At 38.2% G+C, this 12,277-nt stretch overlaps 1 protein-coding gene across 8 annotated transcripts in view; it reads left to right on the forward strand.

Annotated features, from left to right (window-relative positions):
* The first annotated feature begins 317 nt into the window (after positions 1 to 317).
* The window catches only part of LOC117806744, a 29,306-nt gene continuing 17,346 nt past the window's right edge, over positions 318 to 12,277 (forward strand). For 2 of the 8 annotated variants that reach the window (XM_034675787.1, XM_034675789.1), the window contains exons 1-6: positions 324 to 465; positions 5,375 to 5,441; positions 5,768 to 5,830; positions 6,608 to 6,694; positions 7,763 to 7,867; positions 9,331 to 9,417. In XM_034675787.1, the coding sequence (XP_034531678.1) occupies positions 5,377 to 5,441; positions 5,768 to 5,830; positions 6,608 to 6,694; positions 7,763 to 7,867; positions 9,331 to 9,417 (407 nt within the window). In that variant the 5' untranslated portion in view covers positions 324 to 465; positions 5,375 to 5,376. Of the gene's footprint in view, positions 466 to 5,374; positions 5,442 to 5,767; positions 5,831 to 6,607; positions 6,695 to 7,762; positions 7,868 to 9,330; positions 9,418 to 12,277 lie in introns of all 8 variants that reach the window. The other 6 variants (XM_034675791.1, XM_034675790.1, XM_034675793.1 and 3 more) reach the window with 5 other exon arrangements.

The following is a 12,277-nucleotide window of genomic DNA, read 5'->3' on the forward strand; positions in this document are numbered from 1 at the left end:
GTAATTAATTAGTTAATTAATGGAGAAGTGATGGAATTTAATAACTTTTACTTCTTCCCACTTCTTCTCAGATATGTAAATATCATTTATCTTAGTGATGAAACTGTTTTGGTTTTTTTTAGCATTGTTTGTAAAATGTCCTTTTGTTTTTGTCTTTCTGTTTGTAAGTTGTTATTTTTTACTTGTTCGAAAAAGAAAAAAAAAACTATCCAGATATGATTCCCTCGTTGGTTGTTGCTCAGTCACTGTCAAATAAAAGTTGAAGTGAAAAGTTGTACAGGAAACAACTTCAGAGGTGGAGCATATCTATGTCAGGGGGTCCAGGGAGGGGTCTATGCAGCTGCCCAGACATCAGTTTCGTTTTGAGTTTTTGTGACGCAGTTTTCTTTGCAACCTCTATATGTCCTTTAACTACAGGCCCTGCACTTTAATGAGTTCCTTAGCGCCAGAAGTTTTCAGCTGAAGGTGAAGTATATCATGTATTTGCTTTTTAATACTGTGTTGTTTGCAAATACCAATGTTACCTTACGTTTATGTCAGTCACATGAGACATGGAGGAAAACAAGCTGTATTTTGGGGAGAAACTAAGAAAGGGATGTTTGTTTGAGTAGTCTAAGAATGGTTAAGTATTCATAAGAGATATTTCAATATTTAAGAAATGGTTAAATGGTGTTTACATTGTCTTTACTTAGCTCTAGTGCAGAGAACATTTGTGTTCGCCATTACCAGCCTTATCAGTACTCAAGTCCATTTAGAATAAAACGAGAAAGTACCGTTATAACGTTAACAGTTCGTGTAGCTCTTTCTAATAGAACAGTGTGAACATTTTGAAGAAAAGTCGAGGCAAACATTTAAAGGGGCTATGAGGGCTTTCCGTCAGGCGTTGTTTGCAGTGATATCTTTGGACTGAATCGGTTGCGTTTTTCCGGGTTAAGGACTCAATTTCCCCTGAGCACCCTCGCCCACTGCGAGACGCACCATTATGGTGCGTTCACACCAAACGCGATTTTGTCGCGTCGCGCGAGCAACTCCCATGGAAAGTCAATGTGTAGACGCGAATTCGCGCCGTGCGACGCGTTTGAAGCGACACGCGACTAGATTGGTGCGAATTTCGCATCTATCGCGTCTTCGCGCGAGTTCAAAATATCCAACTAAGCGACAAATTCGGAAGAACGGACCCCAGGGGACATAGCAGGACGAGCAGAGGACCAGAGAACAGATACAGAAAGAGGGGAGGCATCTGGAACCTCACAGTCTCTCACAGGTAAGTTTACAGGTGAGGAGTCAAAACCTTAAAGCTGCAAACTCGAGTAGAAATTCATTGTTTTTATGAATGGATAGCTCATTGTTTTCACATTTCTTCATGACAGGACCAAGCCTAGACATCTCTCTATGCATGATAAGTTAACTTGAATTAAAGGAACAGTCAAATAAGAACATGTCCACATCTTCATGCTTACATTCTTTAAAGAGCCATTGCATCAATGTGCTCCCTGGGATAAATCAGTATTTCTGGTAAAGTCTGGGATGACTTTGTATATAAGAGCATGCTGAAGTCCATGTTAAAGGGAAACACACATGCTGGATGATATCATGGCTGTATGATGAAGTAACATGTACTATTTTGATTGCTGTAAACAGCTGGAATTAACTGGAATCATCTCACACCAGTTTTTGAATGTCCAGGCATGACATTTAGCTTCTAATGATGCTGCAGAACAAGAGCCTGTGTGTTTATCATAATGACCAGTTGTGTATTTATTTCTTTTATGTTGAGTAATTTTAATATTTTAACTGAATTAATTCTACTACTTTTGATTTTGTGTAATAAAGTGGTTTCACACCATGTTCCTTTTTTTCAGGGTGAAAGATGACAAGGAAACCCACCAGAGAGGAGAGTGATGCTGCCTCTGCAAGCTTTGAGGAGGCCTCATCTGCCAGCCACCTAGCTTTTTGTCAGACACCCTGGTCCTCCCATGCAAAGGCTGCTGCTCCACCCAAAGGAATGTTACATTCCAAATCATAAACTAATGTATAATCCGGCAATGTGTTACTTGTGGAACCATTCGAACAAGGTAACTGGGGCATCAGTCTTTGTAGGGACTGAGTCAGGTTTCCCATCATCTATTTTTTATCTTTCCCCCAAACACAGACACATCTCATATCCTCATCATTCCACTTGTGTTGGTCAAAAGTTCAAAGGTGTCTTTGTTTTTATAAAGTCTGCAAAATAAAGGCACTGAATGTTGTTCAAAATAACTTGCATATTGTTTTTTCCCACCAAAAAAGAAAAGGTTGACAGCCAGATTTGATTTGGTGTTTACACTTGCAGTCACATAATATGTACTGCATAATATGTTAAGCGAATTAATAGTCAGATGTTGAGACTACACTGCTGTGATTAAGTGATTGCTACAATAAAACAGACATGGCATTATTGCTGTCAAAATGAAGATGCATATGTAGAATTAAGTGTTAAAAAATAACAGTTCTAGATGGTATCATACTTCTTTATTTGCCATCAGTTTAACGTGAGATACTTCATACTTTCTGAAATGGATGTCATTTCTGTCTTTATGACTCTTGTTATTATAACAGAAATCACATCATTTTAAAGTCAAACAGCAATATTCCAGGAGCTGTTCCTCATAGTATGGATAGGTGGTTCTTAAAAGAGCCTTTTTAAATATGTTTGTGCACTACATCATCTCCTGCCATGGGACACATCATCAAACGGAGGAGGAGGATGTTAAGGTCTTCCAGCATGGAGGGCTTTCTTTGCTGAGGTGTTGGCTGCAGGTTGTCCCAGGCCAGGCAGAGGCTCCACCTCACCTCACGGCTTGCCACAGTGAAGACCTCAATACATGAGCTGTTAACCAGGCTCCTGTATGAATCACCTGTGGTACCTGCAGCACAGGAAACATTCAACCTGAGTGACTGATGGAGAAGACAGTTTGTATTGTACCCAGTATCTGTTGGGTTGGTAGTGATATATAATATTACATCTACACAGTAGTGGATTATAAACTTACAAAAATTACACTGTTTGAATTTAATTGTTCATAACTTTCACTTTCGTTTATTCGTCATCCTAAATGTGAGTATTGATAAGGCTGCTATAATATAAACAGACCCAATGGATCTGAATTTAATTTACTGTATAAAAACAAGAAAACAAGGGGAGGTTTATAATCATGTGGGCAGAAATAAAAGGCGTTAGTTCAGGATGACATACCTACACAGTGAGAGCTCTTTCAGCATCACTGTGACAGAAACAATGTGTGTTTTAGGGCCCCTGTTGTAAATTACGGTTTGACTCCCGGAGCAACCCGGTGTGACTCATATGAGACAGGCAGACAGGCACGCCGCAGTCGGGATGGTCCCAAGCTCGTCAAGCTGGGACAACGTTAGCCTCAAGAAGCTCTGGAAGTGTATATCCTCCGGCCTCCAGAAGAACGCAGTGACGGTTTTGACAGCAAACATGACGGCGTTTGGATCTGCGGTGTCTTTGAGACTTCCACAATAGATTAAACAGCAGCTAACGAGTTGCTTCAGTTATCCTGATGAAAGAACTACAAGGCACAAACAAACGCTGCTGGTATCTAGGAGACAGACCCCTCCTTCCGCTCTTGTTGCTTCCGTGTTCAGAGGAGCGAATATTCGCTTCACAAAAAGACAGACGCGAAGATATCTGCGCAAGTTTGCGACGCAAATTTTTTTCTCACGTTTGGTGTGAACTTACCATTATTTTGGCGCCATTCTTAACATTCAAAGTTGTATGTGCATTTGATGCACCGCCTGAAAGCCTGCCAAGCCCACAATTTTTGTCAGAACGGTATGCCTCTAAAACATATGAATCGTCAATGTGTCTACTATAGGATGTGCCTTGTTTGGATTGAAATAGAGAAAGACCTAGGACGAGATCTCAAAAGTATGCACCCTTACTTGGACGCCATTTTGAATTTTCAAAACTAGGTGGCGCTCTTCCTATTGAGTTTCAGATATGGGTGTAAGAGGCTTCTTTGTGCGTCCTGATGCCATGAATATGCGTATACATTTTCATGCATGTAGCTTAAAATAACCTCTATGGGGAGGCTTTTTTGAAAACTCTAGGGGGTGCTATAGAGCACATTTTTGTGGTTTTTTTTGCAAGACCCAGAGAATCTCAATTTTTTTCATCAGGCCTGATGAGCGTGTTGGATTTGGTGGGATTTTGGGCATTTTAAAGCCCCCAAAAATCCATTTCCTGTTTATGGCGAGACATGTGCATTTGATGCACCGCCTGATAGTCTGCCACGCCCACAATTTTAGTCTGAATGGAATGCCTCAAATAATTTTGAATCGTCAATGTGTCTACTACAGAATGTATGTTGTTTGGACTTGATCAGAGGAAATGCCTAGGGCAAGATCTCTTAAACACGTACCCCTGCGAATCAGCCGAAAAACTGAAAAAAAGATGGCGGACTTCCTGTTGGGATTTCACTGTGACTATGACTATTAGGAATCTTTTTTGTAGGTCTTGGCCTGATAGATACAGGAAAAAAATTTCATGCATGTAGGTTGAACCGTGTTAAGGAGGTGTGTTGCTGGAAGGAAAGTGACGCTATTGAGCCAATTTTGGGACTTTTTGCACGGGACCATCAAAATGTCAAAATTTTTGCCAATCCTGATGCATGTGCAACTTTTGGTGAGTTTTGGGATATTTTGAAGGCTCCAAATTAGGCAATTTACCTGTCCGTTTGCGGCTTTAATTGCATTTAATAATTTTTTCTGATTTCTGTTCTCTTAACTGACTTCACACTCATAAAATCACATCCAGAGTAAACAGAATCAACTTCATTCCTACTTTATGCTATCCATCCATTAAAGCTGCTGTTGGTAGTCACAGAGTAAACATCTGTTCTGAGAGAGAGACTTTGAATGTCAACACTGTCCCTCCCAACCAGATTTCCTCTTAGCCCCCCTACACAGATCGGCGTGTGCAGTCACGATAGTGCCGGACTCATCACCAATCGGAGGACTTTTTTTCTCTCATGTTGCAATGATAGACACGTCTTTTGTTCATGTTAAGACTCAGCTGGTTAGGAGGAGGGAAGCAATCTTAAAAACAGGTGATTTTGGTAAAAGTGAAACTATTTATTAAAAAAAAAGAAGTAAAGTGAGGTGACAAGAAATCAGAGGTGAAATGTAGCTGAAGAGGACCTGTGGGTGCTGCTCAAAACAACTACTAAATACAACAAAAGGACGCCTCGAACTTGAGTTTTAAAAAATGAACACAAAAACAGTGAAATAGACGCACTGAGGGGAGACGTTATAAGGCTTCAGAGTCTTGTTATGGTAAAGAGGCATCATGACAGTGGATCTCTTGTTGCAGGGATGACCTTGGAGTGGTTCAGGAGGAGGCTGGAAACAAAGGATTCAGACAGCGACTCCAGGATTTCGTGAGTCCAATGTGTTTACATCCTGTGGGCTGTTTGAAGCAGTGTGTAAAATGTTGAATTTTAACATTTTACCAGTATTGTTACATCCATCTTTGTTGTTGATTAGACATTATTTGGATGTTTGTATTGTACTGTATATATTTTGAGGGGTAAAATGTTAGTCCTCAGATATTGGTCATGTTGGCTTAGAAAACAAACTGAAGACAGGCGGGTTTCATTTTTATGACAGAAGTTTAATATCATTATATTCAGAGCGAACAAATTCAACTTTTAATGATGAAGTTAACAATTTCCTCTCTCTCTCTCTCTACATGACTCAATTACAGCAGCCAGCCGTCAGGTTTGTCCTTTAAGAGTGATGTCTCAAAACAGACAATAATTAATTTCTGGTAAGAGTTAACACACACACACACACACACACACACACACACACACACACACACACACACACACACACACACACAAAGTAAGGGTTTAAATGAATCCCCTGGATGTAAAGGAAACATAATAGTCTTGTTTGCAGTAGACTGAAGTGTTTAAAAAATGTATTTGTGTGTATAATATATATTTATATTTACAGTAAACACCTTCTCATTCAAGGGTTTGTATTTATTGTAATGATTGTAAACACTGTAGATTAATACTGAAGACATCATAACTATGAAAGAACATATATGGAATTATTGAATGAACAAAAAGTGTTAAACAAAGCAGAATCTGTTTTATATTTTAGATTCTGTAAAGTAGCCCCCTTTTTCCTTCATGACAGCTTTGCACACTCTTGGTGTTCTCTCAGTCTGCTTCATGAAGTGGTCTCCTGGAATGGTTTCTAATTAACATGAGCCTTGTCAAGAGTTCATTTGTAGAATGTCTTGCCTTCTTAATGTGTTTGAGACCATCAGTTGTGTTGTTCAGAGGTAGGGTTAGTACACAATAGATAGCCCTATTTGACTACTGGTGTAATCCAGATTATAGCAAAACCAGATTATTTCATAGTTTTGATGTCTTCAGTATTAATCTACAATGTTGAAAATAATTAAAATAAATAAAAACCATTAAATGAGAAGGTGTGTCCAAACTTTTGACTGGTAGTGTGTGTCTCTTTTCTTCATTCACACACATATTTTATGATATTTATGTGGCTTTACGTTGTTCTCTTGTTGCAGCAATCTGATCTATCAGTCGACTCAGAATGTTAAGAAAAGTGCTGAACAACATGAAACAGTTGTCATTGACTACCTCTCACGGAAGTGGTGAGTTAAAAGTGTTCATCAGACACTCACAAACACACACATATATATAATAGGGATGTTCTGAAGTGGATAATTTCCTAGTTTTTTAAACAGAAATTTTAATTCGGGCCAACAACTAGTCTAAAGGTAACAACAAAACTGTTCAAATTCACCACCGTCCATCTCACAAGTTAATGTCCAGATATCTGAGATGGTTACACATTACTCTGACTGTCTATATGCCAGTTTAATGAGACACAGCATGCATACAACTTAACTCCATTTTCAAGATCAAATATTGACAAAATGTGTTGTGCTATGATGAGCCATTAGGAACAGCAGCTCCCACTAGTGGCAGGAGGCTGCGTTACAGGTTAGACACAACATTAAACCGAGTGGCAACCTCCGGTCTCAAATTATGAAGCCCATGCAGAAGTGTTATAAGCTGCAACTCATCGAGCATTCACTTCAGGCTGGCTGCAGAAACACTGGAACCCACATACACCCCAATTCAAAAAAGATCTTTACAGCAGAAATAAACATGTTTACAGCCTGGGTCAAAAAACAGCTTCGGTCTATGTAGCTAATCTCTCTATTGGCACACACTGTACAGAGGTTGAATTTTTCTTAAGTGACGGTTCAGAAGATATTCAGATTACGAGTTTCACCTATTTAAGGACATGACTAACTTGACTCACAGGTGGGAACACATACAGTTGCTGTTGACCAGGAGGCTCAAAGCCTGCCTCTATACGTCACACTAAGCCGACTAGAGAGGTTGATGAATTGTTTAGTTAACTTTTTCAGCAAAGCAAAATTCACCACTTTATATTGTTTATACCATAGATCCGGTGTGATTGGTCACATGGTTGAGATGTTTGCCCTCAATTATTCTTCCTGTTGGCTCTGATATATCTCATTAAACAAATAAGAAATCAGGTGTAAATCATTTTACACGAGAAGCCAAACGTTCAGATTTATCAAAGCCAGCCTTTACTGGGCCGATGCCACTTTTTTTGTGACCATGAGTTGTTGTGGTTTTTATAGTTTATTAATCTTAATCTCCTTTTCTCTTGCTACCAAATTCAGTCACCACTGCCAAGTATCAGATGCTTCTGAAGTGTTCTCTGAGAGTGATGAGTCAGAAGATGAAGGAATTTATTCCAGAAAGACAAGAAAATGCCCATGTCTCAAGTAAGTGTTGACCAAAACGAATGTGTCACTGTTATATGACAATTATATGTGTGCAGAGCAGTGATGGTTTAGCTTTGAGTACAAGTGTTTACACTTTGCGTTAACCATAGGTCTTCGTAAACCTCTTGTGATCAGATTTCATTTTCAGATGCAGTGTGAGTCAGGGCAAACAGACAAACAGTTCAGAATTATGTGCTCGTCACCTCTCATTAACATAAAACACCATTAAAAACTACTAATTTATCACATCTGCTATGCCCACTTCTCTCCTCTCCTCAGCACGGGATCATCCCATATTAATAAAAGAAATGCAGTCCTCCTAACTGAAATAATACAAACATTTTATATCCTGTATTTTTAGAACATTTGGCTCTAATGCATAAACTGTCTTGGCATGTTGGAATGATGTTTCTTGATCTTAAAGACTAAAATATTACCTCATAGTTGAACATTTTGTAAAAATGACAAACTGAACTCAGAAGTTGCAGCAGCGTCTTGAAATAGATGCACGTTTACCTTTTGAACCATTTAGAAACTTCATTTTCAACCTTTCAGCCCTGCTTTGTAACTGTTTTAGCTAGGTTTACCTGAATATATTTATTGTATCATTTTAATCAACAGTCCCTTCCTATTTTAGTGCGTTTACAGTCAATCCCATACACCTCCTTTAATTTTTATTATGTTATCTTTTAATTGTTTTTATCTCCAAATCACAAATGATCCTATTTGATGACTTTGATGCCTTGTTGTTTGTTTGTTATTTGTTTTTTCACTGTTTTGTCACTGTCACTGACTCGATATCATTGTAAATGAGGGTTAGCCCTCAATCATCTCTTGAGTATAAATTGATTGATTGATTGATTGATTGATTGATTGATTGATTGATTGAATGATTGATTGATTGATTGATTGAATGATTGATTGATTGATTGATTGAATGATTGATTGATTGATTGATTGATTGATTGATTGATTGATTGATTGATTGATTGAATGATTGATTGATTGATTGATTGATTGATTTGAGTTGAATCTCTTATTAACTCTTTATAACTGATAAGTGGCTGCACAGTGGTGCAGCTGTTGCCTCACAGCTAGAAGGTTCCTGGTTTGAATCCCCGGCCGGGCGGGTGCCTTTCTGTGTGGAGTTTGCATGTCCTCCCTGTGCATGCGTGGGTTCTCTCCGGGTACTCCGGCTTCCTCCCACAATCCAAAAACATGCTTACCAGGTTGATTGATCACTCTAAATTGCCCATAGGTGTGAGTGTGTGCATGAATGGTTGTCTGTCTCTCTGTGTTAGCCCCGTGATAGGTTGGCGACCTGTCCAGGGTGTACCCTGCCTTCCGCCCGAAGCCAGCTGGGATAGGCTCCAGCCCCCCGTGACCCCTAACGGGACAAGCGGTCAAGATAATGGATGGATGGATAACTGATAAGTATCATAACATTGTATCTCTTGTTGCAGCCATCCACTGCTCAAGTCTGCCCGGGAAGCAAAGAGAAGTGCTGAAAGACATGAAACTTTTGTTATTGAAAGCCTTTTGAGCAAGTGGTGAGTAGAATGCTTCTGAAAAAATTAGAACAATATGAAAAAGTTGAAAACGAATCATAATTTATTTATTTAAATTTTTACACATTACATACAAAAGAGCAATGCAAACAATTAAAGCAAGTGATGCTTTTTGTACAAGACATGTAACAAGTGAATGAACGAAAAAGAAACCAATAATAATAAATTATAATAATTTTAAATTAAATTAAATAAATAAATAGAAAATAAATATTGAAACTACATAAGATAAATAGGTTAATATTTAAAAAGAATAAGTGGAAAAGTTAAAAAGGCAATAAGAATAACATTAAAAAAATCTTGAAAAATAAAAAAATAAATAATAGTAGTTATAATAATAATAATGATAATTATAATACCAAAACCAAACTGAAAAAATACAATAAAAAAACACCACATGTGATAATCTGCATCGAGGACAACAGAACATCGGTGTCTTGCTACAAGATGAAGAAGGGATTCAAAGCCTCAAAGGATCAAAATAAAGAAATAGTAGATGGAAACAAGGTTATTATAGTTTTGCATTTTTCATTAGTTTTTACTTTTATTTCGTTTTGACTTTTTGTTTTCAATTTCAGTTTAGTTTTAATTAGTTTTTGAAGTGGGTTTGCTAGTTTAGTTTAGTTTCTATTTTTTGAAAATGCTTAGTTTAAGTTGAGTTTTTATTAGTTTCAGTATTAGTTTTAGTCTTTTTTGCCAGTGTGCCTGGCCGGGGGTTAGCTTCTGTTTCAGGGTAAGGGGGCTGGGCGCTCTCTCTTGCCATGACAAGGTATGCTAGGTTAGCCGTCTTGTGTGAGCTTTTCAAATGGACTTTAAGATTAGTGGGATTTTCCCCCTTGAGAAATGGTCCACATATTTATCACCTTCCATTGCAAGGCACTTACTCCTATCAGAGACAGTCACATTCAAAATAATCACAAATGGGGCTCTGCCGCTTTCTCCTGACTTTCGCTGCCATTAACGCTCTGCAGGCAAAGTGTGGATGAGCCAAATGAAGTGAAACTGGCAGAAAACAAACAAAAAATTAATATCCTAAAAAAATAGGGAATACTGGTAGATACTCTGTAGGATAGTACTCTCCCTGGGGTGTCGGTCAGAACACACTGGACAGGAGACAGGAGGGAGCTTTAACCATTTAGTGAATATTCTCCTTGTACAGCACAACAGTACAGCAGACCCAATGAGGCCACAGAGGCCAACACATCAAATAAATACACAAACATAAGGGTGATGGTCACAATATGGACACTTAGGCTAGCATTACTGACCCTCTATAGTGTTAAATAATATGGTGACTCACTGATACATCCTTAACAATAAAATAAGCAATAAACAATAATCATTGATACAGAGATAATGATTCAGATGCTACCACTACAAGTATACTAATAATCATATCACTGTAATACCACTGCCACCAATTAACCATTAACACTTATAATGATAAGTGAACAGAACAGGATCATATGGGTGATTATTAATATGAGATGACGCATGACCTCATGGCGTCTATTTGCTCTCTCGGGAGTTTTAACACACGTGAATGCCTATGGACAGGAAAAGTCAGTTCTCCGCCTCATTATACTTACTTGTTGGGCATTCACACAGGAACGGTTAGAAACAGGGCAGGTAGTCGGAGCGAGAGACTTCGTCTCTAATCCTCCTGCAGTTCAGCCTCGCGGTGAGTGCGCGCGCCTGTCAGCTGCAGGCACCGTTTGGTGCGCTCCCGCGCAGATGCAGAGAGCAGAGAGCAGAGAGCAGAGAGCAGAGAGCAGAGAGCAGAGACGTCCACCCGATCAGTCTCTGACTTTATTACATATCCACTCAAAATACTGAGTTTAAGACGAAAACTAAAGACATGTTCTCTGTCATTTTAGTTTATTTTAGTTAGTTTTGTAAACTCACAATACAGTTTCAGTTAGTTTTCGTTTTTTTGTGAAGCCTCGTTTTTATTTTTATTTCAGTTAACGAAAATGTTTTTTCACCTCTCGTTTTCGGTATTTCGTTAGTTTTCGTTAACTATAATAACCTTGGATGGAAACTAATCATAATTTATTGAAGAAAGCAACATATTGTTATCTTCTGGACTCATCATCATGCATACTTAGTTATGTCGAGCATTTAAAAAAAATGTTTTAGATAGTTATGGCCTATAGCTGAAAAATGTAAAAAGACATTAAAAAAATCTGAATCTTTCAGTTCAAACGTAATAACTCCATGTATCTCTCCGTCTGGATCAGCACACTAAACTACAGTTATGTAGTGTTCACAAAGTGAAAGTTTACCTTTTTGAATTTGAACTTTTTATGATATTCTAGTTTTTGAGACGCACCTGTGTAGATTAATAATAATGATAGTATTAGATTTATTTCTACAGCACCTTTATAAACAGATTTTTATTACGTTTGTTGATATACAAAGCAAAGTCAGGAACTCATGAGGGTAACAGGTTAATCATTACCAGACAGAGAACTCCAGAAAACTTCAACAGGTGCGAACAGAAGCAAAGGTCAACAGGAGTAAATGCAACTAAAAGGGAAAAGTGATCAAACCAGCAGATCTTGAAAGGAAGTCATTAATAAAGCAATGCAAAAATAGTATGATCATTGAGTTTTAAGAAGTGAATTAAAATAAGTCACTGATCCTCAAGCCTTATTTCTTCAGGCCAGTCGTTTCAGAGTCAAGGGATGGAAAAACCACCATCTTCTTTAGATAAGAGCTTTGACTCCATATTGGTCATCACTCTGCATTGTTTCTAGATTTATTAATCATTCAGATTAACCAAAATCAACTTTTACTTGACAGATGCTACTCTGTAGTTTGTGTGTCCAGCAGTTGCTGT

Source organism: Notolabrus celidotus, chromosome 22 (genome assembly GCF_009762535.1).
Source record: "Notolabrus celidotus isolate fNotCel1 chromosome 22, fNotCel1.pri, whole genome shotgun sequence".
Classification (NCBI taxonomy): domain Eukaryota; kingdom Metazoa; phylum Chordata; class Actinopteri; order Labriformes; family Labridae; genus Notolabrus; species Notolabrus celidotus.